Genomic DNA, 18,815 nt, shown 5'->3' on the forward strand with positions numbered 1-18,815 from the left:
AAGCCTCCACCAGGGGTCCAATTCCACCCCTGCACTTGATTCCACAGGCATGAAGTTGGTGTGTGCCATGTGCCACGTACTGGGGACCGGCTGGCCTGCTTATATCCTCTTATCTCCTCTGTAAGGCCTCCCCAGCCTTACATTTGGTTAGCTGGTCCCTAGTCTCCCTTGGCTGGAACACCAATGGCATCTACCCACTGCCGGGAACCTTCACAGTCGGTTCCTGCTTTAAGGGGAGGTACGCATTACGCACCTCTTTGTCCCCTTGTCCCCAGCCCGGGGCCTGGGGCAAGATGTAGCAGGAGCTCCATCATGATTATTGAGAGGGATGAAGGCAGAGGAAGAAAGAAGAGAGACAGGGAAGGAAGGACAGAAGAAAGAAGCAGCATCAGTCCTTGAGGCCCCCACAATCTAGGGAGGAAGTTGAAACTTTGTCCTAAAGGACGGGGGGAGGAGGGGGGTGGCACTAAAGCCTCTGAGTGAGGGCAGTTTTATTTGGAATGACCATTCTTGCAGCAAAATGCAGGATGAAGGGAGGGGGCATTTCCATCATGCCTGCCTCGTCCATTTACCTGTTGGGTGTTTACCTCTCCAGCTTTTTAGAGCCCCAGGGAGCAAAAAAAAAAAGGCCATGGTGCTGAGTTCAACTGTGTTAATCTTCCAAATCCTCGTCCTTGGCATTTCTGCTTCGGGTCTCAGACACTGCTGGTATTCCTCGGCGTGTCTGTGCCTCTTAAAGATATAATTAAGCCTTTTTTTTCCCCTTTGAAAAATGTAGGCCCCCTCGGGCAGTTCACCTTCATGTCTCCTCTGCTTGGTAAATTGCAGCTGATGTGTGGGGGATCGCGGAGCCTGAACACGGAGCACACGAGTCCAGTGGGGACCTTCATCGCCTCTTGGGGTCTGCGGCTTGGATTCTGGGACCCTGAGGCTATCCCCACGCTTCTGGTCCTTTAGGCTGCACTGGACTGTCCATCAGTTGTTTGAAAGGATGAAAACTACCTACTGGGCGCTCTGCAACATGAGACACCGATCTCTAACAAGGCCTGGAGTCACAGCCTGGGGTTCCTACGTTGGTTCCTCACTGACCAGCTGTGTGACCCTGTGCAAGTCGCCAAGCTTTCTGAAGTTCAGCCTCAAACTCAAAAGTCCTGTGAGTCTAAACTGACAAAAGTATAATGGCGTGAACATAGTTGTCACGGAGGATTTTAACAAGAAGATGAACCAAGAGACCGTGCGATGTCTCATGCCTGTGGAGAGAACCTGTGCTTCAAGGACAGAGATTCAAGTTGGAAAAGGCATAAGAAAGCCATGTGCCAACATCATAAAAGCAGTAAGGGGCTATCACTGTCTGAAATCACAGGGGCATTTGTCTTCTCGCTTATCACCAGTCTCCCCACTGCAATGTAAGCCAACGACACTGTTTCTCTGGGCCATTCCTGTATTCTGGCTCTTGGAACACAGTAGGTCTTTGGACCTACTTTGTCCCTGACCCACAGGAGTCACTCAACCAACAGTTGTTCAATGAATGAGTGAACTAAAGTTCAAAGCATTAAGCACAATTTATAAAGTTGAAAATTATCACCCAGAAATCAAAGTGTTGGCAAAGAATGGACGATAGCCGCAGGTCACTGAGTTTTCAGATGTTGACTACCTGAAAGGAGAAAGCCACAAACGAGAGCCAGGTCTCGCTGTCTGGCCTCCAGGGCCCTCACACAGAACCACGAGCAGTGAGGAAGGTGGAGTGTGGGTCTGTGTGGACAAGGTTCTGGAACGGAGAACCCAGGAGCTCAGAGAAGACCCACGTGGTCTCACCAACACAAACATGATGGGCACCTGGGAAGAAGCCAATCATCACCCTCATCTCAGTGAATTTTCCTTGACAGAAATAACGATCCCTGTAGGCTAGGATTAATAACACAGACCAAAGGCAAAGAGGAAAAATCAAAAACACAAAGAAATACCATCCATATCTACAAAGCCAAAGAACTAGAGTATGATGGGCTGGGAAGGAGGTGCTCAGCAGGGGGAGGGGGAGAAGTTGATGGACCCTATGTGCCCACTGCTTCATTCAGTCCTCACCACAGTCCTAAGGAGGAAGGTGACCCTCTTCCTCTCACTGGGGAGGAGAAGGAGGCTCTGAGTGCTGCACGTCCCAGGCCACACAGCTCACAGGGGCATGGATTCCGTCCAGACACGACTGACCCCAAAGCCCAGCTCTCCATCCCACTGCACCTCCTCCCTCCTCACAGGGTGATGTGAAGTGGAGGAAATTTCCAGAACATACTGCCCTTGACTGAGTCATAAATATAGGGCCACAGTGGCAGAAAGGAATTATGGAGTAATCGCATCAGTAATTGGCAGTGAAGGAACTGAGTTCCTGAAACCCTGTCTTCGCCTCTCGCCCTGAAAAACACCCAGGCTGGAACAGGGAAGGAAGGGGGACAGGTGTCTGGGCTGCATATTTAAAATACCAACTGTCACTCAACATGTCCCAGCAAAACTCATCATCCGTATTTCTTGATTGTTATAAATGTGCTCCCTGCACAGGTCTTCCCTGAGCTAAACCAGACAGTTTGGACGGGGCCACTGCAGTAGCTGAGGGAGAGTCAACCCCCAAAGTCCACGTTTCCCCTTAAGGAGAAATATGGCAAGAACTGTCAGCTTCGCACAAAACCTTCCAGCCTGCGTCCCTGACTGGCAACTAACATGTCTGCAGCGCTTTGTCATTATGAAGCCTGCTCCCGTCTGCTGTCTCTTTCCCCCTCATCTGTACCTCGTTGTCCATGGTTCATGGAAGAGGATGCGAGGCTCAGCGTGGAGAAGTGAGTTCTGAACCCCAGGAGCCAGTGAGCAGCACACCAGCCCTCGAACCCAGCTCCTGGGCCACTGCCCCTTCCACCAAGCTGGGTGGCCATGCAGAGGAAGAGAGAGAGGCCTGGGCAGTGTTCCGGAAGGGAGATGCTGCCATCGAATGTTAACCAACAATGTGACTGTGACTGGAGGATAAGAAGTCCTTTCCTCGGCCTCTGTGTGTCCCCCACCTGGATCAGCCCCCACTCACCTACATGCTGGGGTCCCTCCCTACCCAAACTCATCAGCCCATTCAAATCCCTCCAGACGCCCCCAGATGAGCAACTCACACATCGTCCCACCCTGTTTCCCCAAACCCACTGCCCTTCTCCGAGCCCCTGAGAACTTGGCCTGGGCCGCTGGCCTCCACCCCCACACTCAGTCATACTGGGGCTGCGGAATTCCATTTTTGAGAATGTTTAGACTCTCCTCTCTGCTCCACACCCCACCCTGCCTCAGGCCAGGCCTCCTCGTCTCAGCCTAAATACTTACGACACCATCCTCTTCACCCCACACCCCATGCACCCTCCCCCTGCGGCCAGAACCAGGCTTCTAGAATGTAAACCTGATCCCAGGGTCGTGTTGTGGCTCTCCTGAAAACTCTGCTGATTCCCACCCCAGCCCCTGGCTCACAGCAGGTAAGACACAGCGTGATGAGGCCCCCACCTGTTAGCCTGGCTTCTCGGCACAGTCTGTGCTCCAGGCACGCCGTACCTGTCGCCATGCCCCCAAGATGAGCCAAGGCCATGGGAGGGCGGGGTGAGCACCAGACTCACCAGCTCGACCTGACTTAGAATTAAGGACCTGGGAACCCCAGAGAGAGACAAGCCCTGCCCTCTGCTTTCCAGGCTTTCAGGCCACACTGCCTCCTTCTTTAGTGGCAATTAAGGCCCCGAGGGATTAAGAGGCCTCCGGCACGAAGCTGGTGAGTGTGGAAGGAGCACCCCAAACCCTATGCTTGCCGGTTGGAGCTAGTACACTCTCTTCTTCATTCACTTGGCAAGCATGGCCACTTGCTCTGGGCATGTACTGTGCTGGGGTTACAAACATTGACCAGCACCAGCCTGGGTCCTCATGGAGCTCTCAGCCCGCTGGGGAAGGCAGACACAGACGATTGGGGCAGCAGATGCCAGTAAAGGTGAGCAAAGGTACTTCGGGAGGTTAGGGAGAAACGCTCACCCCAGACCAGGCAATGGGCACTCGTGGAACCTTCACCAAGGAGTTGGTCTTGAGCTGACGTTTGAAAGACAAGGTGGCCTCACAGGAAATAGGCTGGGGGAGTGGCTCAGACATGCAGAAAAATGCAGATGCAGAGAAATTTGCAGACTGGGCTGGACCTTAAAGAGTAGGACACTGCCCTGCCCAAGGTCACACACATGAGTCCTAACCTGCTACATGCACTCTTAAGTCATGCCCCCTAAGCCTGGAATCTCCTCTGTGCCTCAGTTTCCTCATCTGGAAATGGGGATAATCACCCACAGGGCTGTATGAGGAGCATATATGACGTGTGCAAGAGTGGCTGCCACACAGCAAAGGCCACCGGAGGTTAGCTGTTAATTTGACGACCGGTCGTCAGGACCCGCTACTTGGGGTTCTCAGCCAGGACCACAGATTGACCATTCCTGGCAGGATCCATGTGGAAAAACCGACATCGAGGCTGAAGGAAGCGCCCTCCATGATAGTGGGTGACAGTGGGTGTCTGGGACCCTTCCAGGTGAGGCCATCAGAAGCTTCCTATCATCATCACCTTTTTTTTTAATAATTTTGCACAACACGCCTCTGCTCCTGTTTTGCTAAAACACTTCAGTTTTTTTTAGAAAGAGTAATTTATGAATGTGCCCGGTGATAACAAAGGCTTTTCAAAAAGTGCATAACTGTGGTAGTGAGGGTCACAGATCATCCTGGCTGGACACAGACGACCCCAGGAAAACCTCAGGAGGGAGCTGCTGAGAGGCCGCTCGGGGCTGTAACACTGGGCAACCCTGGGAGTGAGCAGTGTGTGTAATCCTGCCGTGAGCCGGGTTCTGGCCCTGGGTGACTCCTGTGGGTGTGCTGTGTGCGCGTGTGTGTGCATGCGTCTGCGAGACAGACAGACAGACACTGACAGAGGGGGGCATTGCACGATGTACCCCTTTTAGTCTCTTGCCTCCAGGAATTCACAATTGGTGGAAGAGCAAAATCAAGCAACTTCTCACACTGCCATGGCTACACACCCTTCGCATGGGCCTGAGCACTTTTCTGCTCCATCCACGGCAGACCTTCTAGAAGGAGTTTCCCAGCACCGCCTCGAGCGCTCCCATTCCAGTGAGTCTCTCCTCCACCCGCTTCATGGAGGTGACCTTGCCAAGGTCGCCAACCGTCTGCGTGTTGCTGAATCTGACCATGAGCCCTTGGTCCTCATCTGACTGGCCTCTGAGCAGTGCTGACGGCGTTCACTGCCTTTCCTAGAAGTGCCTCCTCCTCTTCCAGGCCATCAGGGCTCCAGGCTCACTTCCTCATCTCCGGGACCTCTGAGCAGCACGGGGCTGGGGGTGCGAACATGTGTCTCTGGCCTCCTCCCCTCTGTCTACTCACATTCCCTTGGAGAGCTCGTCTGGCCTCCGCACTCTATCACCCACATCCTTACGTCTCCCAGACTCAGTTATTCCACTGCGCCTTGCATGGGTCTCTAATGAAACACCTCAAACTGAGTGTCCAAAGGGAACTTCCTGCCTCCCCAGAAGCTGCCATGTCACAGCCATCCCTGTCTCAACTCATGACAACTTCAGGGTTAGCCTCGACTCCACACCCAACTTGCCAGCAAAAGCTGGCACTACCTGGCACTTACATCCAAATCTGTGTACTGCTCACCCCTCTGCTGGAGCCACATGGCCAAAGCCATCATCCCCTCCAGCCTGGACCGCTGTAACAGCCCTCAGTGTCTCCTTGCTTCTAGCCTCACCGTAGCACCCACATGGAGCCGTTAAAACACTGAGTCATCTCACTCATCTCGGAACCCTTACGTGGCCCCCACCTCGTTCACTGCAAAAGCCAGAGGCGCTCCAGTGGCCTCGAGACCCGGCCTGATGAGCCACCACCTCGTGTCTCTGATCCAGCCACACGGACCTCCTTGCTGCAGTGTGAACACAGCAGGCTCCCGTCTGCCCCAGGGACTTTGCATGTGCTCTTCCCTCTGCCTGGAACTCTCTTCCTCCAGATTTCTGTATGGTTCATTTCCTCAGCTCCCGGGGCTTAGGCAAATGTCTCCGACCACCAGATTTAAAGTTGTTCCTCCACCACGCACCACCCCCTGCCCTCTGAATAGCACTCACCATCACCAGACGGTGTATATATTATACTTGTCTCTTGTCTGCTCTTACCCTCTGGAATAGAACGTGTATGAGGTAGGGATTCATGTCTGTCTCTGTGTTGCTGTCTCTGTGATGCTGCAGCTCCTAGAACAGATCCTGCCTCCAAAGGGACACACATTGTTTGCTGGAATAATGGGTATGATGAGAGTTCTGGAAGAGGCTCAGCCAGGGCACGGTGGGAGCACAAAGGAAGGAGCTGCACACACTGCCTGTGGAGGGCATGTGACTGGAGGTGATGGCTGAGCTGGGCTTTGAGGGATGACTAGGAGTTCACCAAGAGGAGAAGGAGGAGAATGTCATAGTCAAAGTACAGAAGAGAAAGGCTCTGGGTCCTGGGCCCTGGATGAATGCCGTTCACTCCACCGCATGTCCAGCTCTAGTGTGCACAGGAGCAGGAATGCTTCCAGCACTATTCCCCGTGGTCTCTGTGTGTCTCGCTCCAGGGGGCTTGGGGACTGTGCCCCACTGAACCCCACCGAGCCCTCTGAGAGTCCAGTCTGAACCCGGGGGTTTCCTGGGGGGACCATCAGCTATATGACTGGGGTGACCTCTGTGAATTTCTGCATCAGTGAATTTGGGGTCTAGAGCCGTCTTCATAGGGCTTGGGAGGGACAAGAATGGCCATTTCAGAGTGGTTACATGTCAGGCACAGCGCTGGGCCTGACACTGTCAACCCCATCTCTGCTCCAAGGGGCACAGCACAGGGGGTACAAAAAGTGTTTGTACCCTCTCATCCCCTCTCAGAGACGCCCACCTGCCCATTTCTCCCATCACCCTCAGTGACACGACCAGCCGCAAGGTAAAGTCAGGCCGCAGCCCATTGTGGGCCTGGAGGCGGCAGGGCCATCACCCTGGGAAACCACTTGGCTGCTGGCCAGGGTGTGGCCCCAGGGTGACAGGGCTGTGCCTCCCGGAGAAGAGAAAGTGCCTAATCCCCGGGATTTGCTGTGAAAGCCGGGACAGGGCCAATCACTCATCACCCGGCAGGGACCGCCGTGCTGTTGTTTTTAGGTGGAATTTCTGAATATCACTCGTAATGTGTACTGATCCCGGGCCAACCTTTCCGAATCAGGCTGCAGGATGGGGTCAGCAGCACATGTTTAACCCCTTAAGAGGTAATGATTTTAAAGAAGTAATCTGGGCCCTGCTAGCTGGTATGACTGATGGTGACAAAGCCAGATGGCTGGGCAAGCAAGCTCTTTGCCTGGCCAGGGACAGAGGCATAGCTCGGCTGCTATCTTCACTCAGAAGCTCTTGTACCCAGGTTGTTGTGTACGGTTGAGCAGGTTATGCACTGCACACAGACTTGGCTGTGAATGCCGTGTTTCCCCAAGAATAAGACCAGGTCTTATATTAATTTTTGCTGCAAAAGGCGCATTAGGGCATATTTTAAGGGGATGTCTTATTTTTTCACGTACAACAATCACATTTATTCAAATACAGTCATGTCATCTTCTTCTGGAACATCATCATAATACACTAAATGCGTCCGTCTGGCTAACGATCTTAACTGGGGCTTATTTTCGGGGTAGGTCGTATTTTCAGGGAAAGACAGTGGTACCCTCCTAGGCTTTTGCAGTGCACAACATATTCAACTGTACGTAGCAGCCCTGCCACACATCACTTCTCTTTCCCTCTGAGAAATTAAGAGGGATAGGGCTGTCCCTCAAAAACAAGCACTTTTAGCTGCAGGACCTCAGATGGCAGGACGCTAGGGAAGCTTGCAGGCAACTTCTTAGAAGCAGGATCTGTGGCTTAGGCATAAATTTGTTCCCTACCTCCCAGCGCAGGGCTTGGCATGGAGTAGAAACCCAGATGTTCTTATTGACTGAGTGAGAAAATTCAGGGATGACAGGACCTGGGAGGCATGGCCTCCACCATCCTGCTTCAGGCTGGGCCTGACTCGCCAGCCCAGGCCACACGACATACCTAGTAAAAAGCTCCCAGGTAGCTGGAGCCACCTGGGGACGAACCATCCTGGCACTGCCCTGTGTGCTTCATTCTGGCCTTTTGTTCCCTCAGGGGGCTCCAAGCTCTCACCAGCTCTCCAGCTTCAAACGGTACCCTCACAGCAGCTTAGTTATCCCCCTAAGGACTCACCAGATGGGTTAAAACGTGTATACTCCTCTGGTGCTCGTAACCCGACAAGGCTAGTATTACGTGGCAATTTTACTGAGAAGAAAACTGAGGCTCAGAGAGGTTATGTGACTGGCCTGACGTCACATAGCTAGAAACAGAGAAGAATCAAGCCCAGAACGTCTTCCCCCAAGTTCAATACGTGAGCAGCGGGAACAGAGACTCAATTGCGTTTTGCCTCCAAATGGTCACATGAGCCATTGATCTTTTTCAAATGGGAAACTAGTAATAGAGTAGTAATCCTCATACACTCGGATGAAATTTAGAATGTCATTTCAACATGTAAAAGAGTTTAGTTACCTTTAAGAGGGAGAGGGATGGAAGGTACCATAGGAGGGTGTTGGCAGTGGTCAATTTTAGAGGCCCCCACATCACGCTCAGTGCAGACAGCGTGGGGAGTGGGCACTGTCGAGCCCCTTTTCGTGGAAGGGGTTTGGGTGCCCATTAGTATCGACATTCTGCACACCTAGGAGCTTCCACATAATCGGCTCATCTAATTACATTAATTGGCGTCTGTAATTAGGGCCCATCCCTCCTAAACCTAATGTAGATAACCATCTCCAAGGGGGGCCGGTCAACCATCAGTCTGCATTCACTCAGACCTTCCTGAGCGCAGGACTGGCTGCCCTGGGGCCAGCTAGCGCGAGGACAGGAACCCTCGGTCTCTCAGGGACCCAGGGGCCCTCAGAGCCACCTGGGGAGTGACAGAAAACAGACTTGGGTCTTGCACACCTCTCTGCCAACTGCAGCTCTGACTCGCTGGCTGTGGGACCCCAGGCCAGCCCTTCATTTTTTTCTTATATGAACAGTGATGCCAGCCTAGCACCCCTGGGTGTTGTCCCACGAGGCCACGCAAGGCTCTAACAGTGCAGAAGAGCTCTGTGAATGGGGAAGAGTGAATGCACATGGGGACACCAGGCAACTCGTCCACTCCTAAGTGAGCTGTGAGCAGAATCTCCAAATCCTGTCCCTGGGCCCAGGATGGCCTTGGTCTGGGGACACGAGGCCAGGCCTTGATACTACAGGGCCATCCTTTCTCCACGCCAGTGAGTACGAAACACCTCAGAAATCAAACCCTGTGGGCATACACACTTGTTCCTACCCCCACGAACACATACACCTAGATATACGCGCATACACTCGGCCCCACCTAAACTCACACACACACCCATGGACACTCACACTCAGCCACGCACACACACTCCCCCCATATACACTCACACACACGCACTCAGCCCCGTGTGCACAGTGAGTCAGCCCGGAGGGCTTTCCCAGAAACAAGTTCACAAAATGGAGTGGGGTCTGAATTTCTGTTCAGATTTGCAGGTCGTCATTAAAGCACATTTCTGGCCAGAGAAGACTGCCTAGCCCGGGGCTTCCACGCGGCCAGCATGTGTGAGCAAGAGCGGCCGGCACCGGCCTGACGAAGAAGCAGAGTGACGTTCCAGGGCCCCGTCCCCTCCCTCAGCATGGTGGTGCTTGAACCGTAGAGACTTGAAGCGGTTCTTTACTCACAAGGGGAGGGGGCCCAAGACCCCAGACCCGGTGGCCACTTGCAGCCTCTCCTCTCGCCCCTGCTGGTGCATTCTGGATGCTCGGTAGCACCAAACTGCACGGTGCCCTGGGCCTGCTGCCCCTGGGCCACGAGTGCCTCTGTGCCTGGCTCACTCCTGCCTGGCTGTCAGGACCCAACACTTGCATTACCTCCTACAAGAAGCCTCCCTTGACTGCTCTGTGAGGCCAACTGGTTTGCCTGTCCTCTGCACGTCCAGCACATTGCATGTGCTGTTAGAAGGGTCTGGGTTGGCGTCTGTCTCCCGCACAGGGCTGGCAGATGCTGAGAGCGTGGGATGTGTGTCTCTCAATGATCTCAGCCTCCCCAGAGCCGCCCCAGGCTGGGCTCACAGGGACTCGGAGTGTTTCTTGGAATGCCAGGAAGGGTAGGTGACGGGGCAAGGCACTGGGTGGGCAAGACTCAGTGGGAACCAGGGGAGGGAGTAGAGCGAGAGCTGGCGTGTGTGTGTGTGTGTGTGTGTGTGTGTGTGTGTGTGTGTGTAGCATGTGGTCATGAGAGCACATAGCCCAATCTGCATTTGGCACTGGGCTAGAGGGCCCCTGGGTCAGTGAAGAGCAAGCATGACGATAGTCCTAGCCCCGGGACGTTGGGATGGTTACAGTTGAGAACTGCTGAACTGCACTGGCATTTAAGTTGAGGAACTGGGCAAGACTTGGGTTGTCACTTGACAGTTCCTGTAGGAATGGTCGTCTTGAAGCTTCAAGGCCACCCCTTTACAAGTAAAGACCCCTTTCAAGTCTATATGGCCAAGAGGTAAGGTTCAAAACACCACCATGCCGAGGAAAGGACAAAGTCCTGAAATGACCTCTGATTTTTCACCGGGCCAGCGGCAAGCTAGCCCAGGTGCCATCTCCGCCCTGTAGCCTGCCTTGATTTGCCCAGGCAGGAGCCTCAGCATCTCTCACTGCACCCTCCTGTCACTCTCTGGAGACTGTCACCCTCCCCAGAGGTAGAGACTGCCTCCTCTTCACCCAGCACATAGTAGGAGCTCAGGAAGTGGAATGGATGAGTCAGTTAAGTGACTAGTCACAGTGCCCTCCAGGCCTGTGCACCCCTTGACCGCTGTGACTTCCCACAGCTCCAAGGCTGAAGTTCTCCCCAAGCCCGACCACAAAGGAGCGAAGCCAGTGGCGCAAACTTGAGCTCCTTGCAGACCTTCTCCACTAGTTAATCAGAACTGCAAGAGAGGCCATGCTTGTAGAGACACTGCCCATCTGAATCTGCTACTTCCAGCTGAACAAAACCAACATGAAATATACATTTGTCTATTTCCAGGATCCCTGAAACTGTAACACAGGAACTGGGGAGCTATTACCTGAAAGACCCCTTCTCCAAGTACCCCCATTACAGCCGGTACCCTGCAGAGCGAGGAAGGAATCAGAATTGGATGAGGAAAGCTTTGTACTGGCCAGAGAATACCGGGGCACTAATAGAGCACTTTTGCACAGATTGAAAATGCATTCTTTATTTCTTGCTGACAGCTGCTTAAAGAGGAATGTGAAGACGGCTGGGACTGCTGTCCAGGGCTTCACATAGGCAACAGGCCCAGCCCTGCTCTAGAGCTGCCCTTATCCCCGCTAAGACCTGGGTTTTAGAGGACACATTAGGGGAAGGCCTGGCCCTTTTAGATTCTTAGTCGACTCAGGGCACTTTCTTCTTTTGTTATTGATGGGGAGAGGGTGGTGGTGGAGAATGAACACAGCTGCCTTGGGGTCCTGGAGGCTTGTACACTAGTTATTTTCCTGGGACACCCAAACTCTTAGCAACTTTGCCCAAGCAGCGCCAGCCATCTGTGGGCTCCAGCTCTGGGTGTTTGGGGAAGACGGGGCTCTCGGCCCACTCTGCCCCCCAGACTAAGTGGTCTCCGGCAAGCCTCCTGCCCTCTGTGGCCCTCATTCCCTCATCCAATAATGCGGATACACCCACGTCACAGTGTTGTGCTGGCGATGGAACACCTGCTCCTGGCACCCACTAAGTGTTAATTGCTCCTTCATATGCGTTGACACTCAGCTCAGACCGCACCTCTTCCAGGAAGCCTTCCTGACCCTGGCACCCAGTATTGGCACAGGGCGTGGCCTAGAGCAGGCAGGAGTTCAGCTAACACCTGTGAGTAGGTAGGTGTCTCTTCCCAGGTGCTGTGGGCTGCGTGGGGCTGCATGCTGATTCTCAATGGGTAGGCAGCCACCTCCCAGGCCCTGCCAGGACACAGCACGTGGGAGGCATGAGCAGCCCCAGAGAACGCTTTTCCCTCTCCGCTGACATAAAAGGTTTCTGTCTAAGACGTTGTTTGAAATGAGAACTGCATCCCTGAAAACAAGTTCCCAAATACCCCGGGCCTGCTGGTTTTTAGTTGCTCAGTCTCACGAAGTCATTTACTCAGTTCCCTCCCTCGCTCAAGGGAGACAACCCCACCTGTCTTCACGGGTATTTGTGAGGACCAAGTGGGGACGCGGGGGTGAACGAGCTCAGCCACGATGGTTCTCAGGCTGCTCACACTGGGCTTGAGTCCAGCGGCAGAACAATCCATTGTAGGAGGACAGACCCAGAATCACAGCACACACACATGTCTAAGGCCAGTGCATGCAGAATGGCTACGCCCAGAGACCCAGAAGCTCCTGGGGTGCACAGAAATTATTTGGGTTAGAAGAGGGGAGGCAAGAGGTGGGGTTAAGGATACTGAGGGAAGAGACCCCAGGCAGAGAAATAAGGCAGCCACCAGCGCGTTTAGAAACAAGAGCGCAACCCAAAACACAGCCTGGGTCCCACCTCAGCAAGACATTGCCCGCTCTGGCCTTGGTCCTCCACCTGGAACATGGCAGACTCCAGGAACCCAACCAGGTGGGGCATCTTGCAAACACACTGAGACGTGGAAGACGCTGGGTCCACACAGGAGGCGGGGCTACAGGCAGGGTGAATTCCCAAGGGCCAGCCTCGGCCCTCCCGCCTGCAGCACCAGCCCGGAATGCCACAGACCAGGGCCGTGTGACCAAGCGCAGTGAGAGACGGCTGCTCTGTCTCTGTGGCCTTATCCACACTCCATTCCCAGGAAGCGGGTGGCACCTGTGGTCGCCTCTCACACTCGGGATCTGTTCCATTCCACTCTGCCTGATCACAGTGAGAACGCTGGCAAAGCCCCCTCGCCTCTCTGGGCCCTCCGTTTCCCCCTCTACAAAAGAAGGAGTTGGCAGAGGTGGTCTCCAGGACGCTACGACAGGCCAGAATTTTCTGCCCCAGTGGATGGGAAGCCAAGAAACAAAGCCTCCCACATGGTTCTGTTTGGAGTGTAGATTTAGCTAGAAAAAATGTGCTGGTGGGCACTGGGTCTGGGCCTGGTCACTGCCCAACCCTCTGTCTGGGGTCACCGCAGGGAGGAGTTAGCTGGGAGCCGAAGGTGCAAATACTGCAGGGAACCCAGCCCCAGGAGAGCTCTCAAAGGCTGTGGGGCTGGTCCCTGTCTCTGCGCACGCTTCCTACAGTGTCCTGTTTTCATGATCTGTGTACGGGGCCGTCTCCTCCCCTGCTGGAATGCAAAGCAGCACAGGTACCACCCTGTCTCTGTATCCACAGTGCCCGGCCCAGGGCTTGGTACAGGTGGGGGCTCAGGAAGGTTCCGATTCCTGCTCCTTAGGTTCCAAGCGGTTCTCAGGTTCCAGGGTGGCCGTGTCACAGCCTACCTGCAAGCCCAGCAGTAAGCACAGGGCTGGCATGAGATGGGTTTCTGCTTGCGAGGGTGGTCAGGCTGGTCGTCCCCCTCCCTCCGCCCCAGCACACACATAGGTGGGACAAGCTCTGACCCTAATTCCTCCTGCCTGTTCTCATCTCCAGGTGCCTGAAGGTCCCTGAAGGGTCTCTTCATCTACCAGTGGGGAATACTGAGGCCAGAGTGGGCAGTGACTCCAGGGCAAGCAGCACGTTTTATGACTGCTGACAACCGCACATGGCATGCCCTCCCCTTGGAGCGAGGGATAATGTAGCATTAATTGTAATTAACTAATTATTCTTGCTGCCAGCCAGCGGAGGAGGAGGCGGCTGGGGGTGGAGAGCCCCCAAATGACTCAGTCATGTTTACAACACGCAAACCCATTTAAGAGCTTGTAAAGTCGCTATAAATGGCTCTCTGGCAACAGGGAAATAACGATTCCCTGTCTCCAGCTGCCAGTTTAACAACGGTCGTCGGGTTTGGGGCTTCAGGCCTGGGGGTTCTAAGGTCCAACAGCGCCACCTAGAGACCATGTTCCAAAACGCTCCGCTGGGGGTTGGGGGGCAACTGTATGGACTCTGGTTCTGGTCAGCACCTCACAGAATCCAGGGCCTAGGAGACCCCCAAGCCCACTCCTCCCCTCCCCCCTTCACAGTGGGGAAACTGAGGCCCAGGTGAGGACAGAGCCTGGCCCTCAGTGGCTCAGCTGCTTTGAAAATGTTCAGAGTCTAAATCTAAGTCCAAAATGGCAGCTGTGATCGTTATCATGCCCGACGAGCTTAAATTCTTTAAAAGGTGACAGTTCAGGAAGGTACTGTGAACCAGTTTCCCAGATTCACCCGTTCTCTCCACCTGGACTCTGCTGCTGCCCTTTCCCCTCCCTCTTCACCTGAAAACTCCTGTCAGCGGCCACTTCCTGTAACTTTCATCTACTCCATCCCTCCTGTATGCGCCCAAGGCACTGTATCTTCGGGGGGAAGGCTCCAAAGGGCTCCCAGGTCCGACAGGCCGTGTGCATGTACGTGCCAGGGCGTAGCCTTGGTCCTCTAATGGGCTGCCATGCGGGAGGGGACGACCACCAGACACGGGCAAGCCCACGTGAGACCAGATCGCAGTCCCGACTCCCTTTTTGTTATTCCTTCCGTGACATCACAAGAATGAAAATCACATCAGCTCCCAGTGAGCTGAGCCCTGGGACGAGTGCTCCACCTGTGCAATCTTGTCTGAAATTCACGGTTGTGAGACGCAGAGATCTAGCGAATCCACCCATTTACAGGTGGGGAGGGAGACTCGGCCCACAGGAGTTGCCCGAGACCTGGTAGCACAGCTGGGGCGAGTCCCAGGCAGGCTCCACCCCGCTAGGCGCTCCTCGTGCTGGAATTCACCGGGAGTTCCAGCAGGGCCCTGAAGAATGGATGGGGTCCGATTTAGGAAGGGGACTCAGTTGGAGCTGGGCTGCTCCAGAGAGGTTTGCCTGTCCAATTAGCACAACAGGTTGGGAGGACAACGGTGTGTCTGAACAGACCTGGAGGTCTTGGGCCACTCACCCACAGTCATGCCGTCCATGTAGCGCTTGAAGATATCGAAGGAGTCCCGCAGGTTCCCTTCCGTTATGTCAAAGATGATGTCAGCGTGGTTGGCGGGAAGCACGGGCGTGATGGCTCGCAGAAAGATGATCTCTGCGCCAGAGAAGCACGGCATGGAAAGGGGTGCAGCACTGGGCCCCTGCCCCCAGAAATGCACCTTCAGGTAATGAGAGCCCAACAGGAGGGACCCCTGCATGGAGACGCTGGAGGGGTCCTGAGGGGTCCTCGGTCATAGCCTATCGCCCTGCCCTACCAATGGGGAAACTGAGGCCTGGAGAGATTTTTGGCTCTTCCCTGAGGTCATGGAGCTAATCAGTGGCAGTGCCAGCATTGAGTAGTAATTAGCCACAAATCTTCATGAAGCTGGTAGGATGGGGAAGGGAGATGCATGAGGGGATAAAGGGAAAGAAAGGCAAGGGAGCAAGCTGGTCTCCTGCTCCATGGTGACATGGATCAGACAAAGCCCTTCTCAGGGTTGGGTGGGCAGTTTGGTGACTGTGTCCATCTCCCAGACCACCTGATGTGAAGTGGGGCAGCTGCTCTGGGCTGGGAGCACGAGGCCCTGACGATGCCGGCTCTGGCCATCTAGGGGCGTCCTCTCTCTGGGCCTCATTTTCCTCATCTGTAAAGTGCAGGAGTCAGCCCCCCAGTGCCCACTAAGGGTCCTTTCAGTGCCAGAAGTCAAGGTCTGAATCTCCTGGGCCTGAGATGCTAACAGGTGTCTCTAGCCACGTCCAACTCCCTGTAGAATCCACTTAGATCAGCACTGGCCGAGAGGCCACAGAACCAGCCGTTAGGGTTTTGCAAAGGATTCGTATGTGGTTTGGTGGAACCCGTCATTTTGCACAAGGCAAACACCAGTCAGTGATTTTCTCCATCCCAAGTCTGTGCCACCCTGTAAAGATTCTGCGCCTCCCCGTTTCAAGAAGAACGAGTCAGCGGTTGAGGGCTAGCCACCTGCTCCTTCAGGCAACCACGGCTTCAGGGAGCCTCTCGTGCCCTTGCCACCAACCACAAGTAGGTTTCATGTTCTGGCGTGTGCTCCTGCAGGACCCTGTCGCGGTGGGTAAACACAGGGTGTACTCATACTGGCTTAACTGCACGTCTTCCCTGAGAGGGTCAAAGGGCTCTTTCTTACCCCTGGGCCCCAGAGCCATGCCCTGAGCTGAACACAGGGGAGACTCAGTCCACATTTGCTGAATGAATCAATCATGGCGAGCTCCTCCAGAGGCCAGGGATGAAGACTGCGCAGAGGACAGGGTGGCTGGAGACCACCCAGCCCTGGCATGTGGGCTGCGTCCCCCAAAGCAAGGTGTACAGAGTAGCACCGTTCACAGCCATCTGCCTGACCAGGCTGCCTCCGGCCCCGCCCTAGTGAAAGGGCACTGTGACAGCAGGTCTGCATGGCAGGCCAGGCACCCCCTGCAGGCAGGGGCGGGCACGGCAACACTGACCCCTTGACTACTGGATTCAGGGCAACCCCTCCAGCTGTCTATCCTTTGGTGTCCAGCGTGATGTTAAAGTTCAGGCTTTCACTTATCCTTCAGCTCCTCTCTGGCTGAGGCTCTACTGCTCCAGCCAGAAAAACCAGGTTTAGTTCCTCAAATGCCCACGTTCCCCACTTACCTCCAGGTGTGTTCCGCTCTGCTTGGCACCCTCCTCTCTCCCTGCTCCCAACTTTCACTGGATTATCTCCTACTGCCCAGGCCCCAGCATGGAAGTCACTTCTTCCTGGAGGCCCTCCCTGACTCCCCAGCGTTTGGCACAGAAGCAACACTCAATCGCTATTTGCTGAACAACGGTTACCCATAAGAAGAGACCCCTGAACTGGGATCCGGGAGTGGGCCGGCAGCACGGTGCCCTGCAGTCTGGGGACCTGACGTGGGGTAGAGGTGGGGAGACCTACACTTCAAACCCCAACCCACATCTTACCCAGGAGTGGCTGCCTCTCAGGGAGCTCTGCCAGACAATGGCCTCCCCTGGGGCCCCACGCCAATTCCAGGCCGTGGGAGTTGTCACTCACCTTCCGGGCGGGTGAACTCTCGGAAGGTGGGCAGCGAGACGACAGTGTGGGAGATGGTGTGTACTGGGTCCAACACGCAGGTGACATCGTTGGGGCGGCAGGACTTGACACAGCGGACAGTATCCGTCTTCTCTTGGCGGAGCCTGAGGGGAGCCAGAACACAAGAGCAGATGAGAAAGTTGGAACCAGCACACCTACAGAGACCGGGGTGTAGAGAGGAGCAGCAGGCGGCCAGGCGGGGAACAGCCGGCTCAGAGACAACTCCATCAGAGAACTGCAATGGCCTCCACAGCCCGGCTGCTCCATGGGGATGCCTCAGGGCCCTTCCTGAAAACGGGAATGGGACCCAAATGTCAGAGACACACCCTGGTTTCCATCTGCCCTTGCTGTGCATAAGCGAGGCTTTGCTATTTGCCAACACTGTGGACTGAGCTCCAGTTTCTAGAAGAGCAAAAGCCATGCATTCATTCGCGCTCTTAATAAGTATGTTTTGTGTGCCTGCTAGGCGTCAGGCGCCGGGGACACCAAAGGAGTCCTGCCTCATGGAGCCCTCAGTTGGGTGGATCGCACGGGTCATAAACAAGAGGGCGTTTATAAAGTGCCCTCTCTGGTACCCAGCAAAGAAGTTAAATCTGCAGTGTCATGGGACTGGTGGGGAGGAGGGAAAAGAGGCAGTTTGTTTCACGCATTGTGCTAGAAATATTTTTAAAAGCTCTTAATCTTAAAACACAAATGCAAATAAATGCTACACAAAACAAGGCTACAGTTTGGGTATTATGAGGCAAACACCTTTATAATCACCACTCAGGTCAAGATACACCAGCCACCTGAAGCTCCTTCACGTGCCCCACACCAATTTTAACCCCTTCCTGCACCCCCAAAGTAACCCCTATCTGAAGTCTCCTAGCAATCGCCTACCTGGGGTTCTTTATAGTCTCTGTCACACAAGTGTGCCTCTCAGGACACAACCATTTAGATGCGTCCGTTAAAAAGTTTTATGTCTTCTAAGTCCTTTTTCATCCACAAGTTTTGTGTCCATCCTCTTCATTTCCCACAATTTATCTGCTAAGGAACCAGAAACCTTAGAATCGTAGAACTTCTGATGCTAGACTTGCTGAGTACCGGCGCATGGTGCAGTCCAGCATGTTCCTTCTTCCTTTGCATTTCCTGCACACTGGCCGATCCAGACGCCTGATCAGATCCAGGCCCAGTCCCTTCGGAAAGATGACAATTGGTAGTGTGTTTTCCATCAGAGGGCACGTGGTGTCTGGTCAGCTCTTTCTGTGATGTCAGCAGCTGTTGATGCTCAGGGCCGAGACCCCCTGATACATCAAGGATTGCAAAATGCTGATAGGCCGATTCTACCATGTCTTTTTCACTTGTGACTTGGAATACTTCTGTAAAATGACGTATTTCTTGAGCACCCTTATATGCTATCTGGTTACCAGTGGGTATAGTCATAGAGGAAAAGCAACATCCGTGCTTGATTCTTCCCTTATATTTACCAGTTTTCAGGATCATGAACTAGCTCTCTATCATCATCCAGAGGTTATTCATGGGTTTTTAAAATATCAGGATGAACTCAAAGACT

General features: G+C 54.2%; 1 protein-coding gene across 1 annotated transcript in view; it reads right to left on the reverse strand.

Moving 5' to 3' along the window:
* The window catches only part of FBLN1 (fibulin 1), a 75,190-nt gene that overhangs the window by 5,468 nt on the left and 50,907 nt on the right, over window positions 1–18,815 (reverse strand). The window contains exons 15-16 of the mRNA XM_081059869.1: window positions 17,225–17,367; window positions 15,163–15,294 (exon numbers count right to left, since the gene is read on the reverse strand). Coding sequence (XP_080915995.1) covers window positions 15,163–15,294; window positions 17,225–17,367 — 275 coding nt within the window. The remainder of the gene's footprint in view (window positions 1–15,162; window positions 15,295–17,224; window positions 17,368–18,815) is intronic.

This window comes from Rhinolophus hipposideros, assembly GCF_964194185.1.
Source record: "Rhinolophus hipposideros genome assembly, chromosome: 9".
NCBI classification, from domain to species: domain Eukaryota; kingdom Metazoa; phylum Chordata; class Mammalia; order Chiroptera; family Rhinolophidae; genus Rhinolophus; species Rhinolophus hipposideros.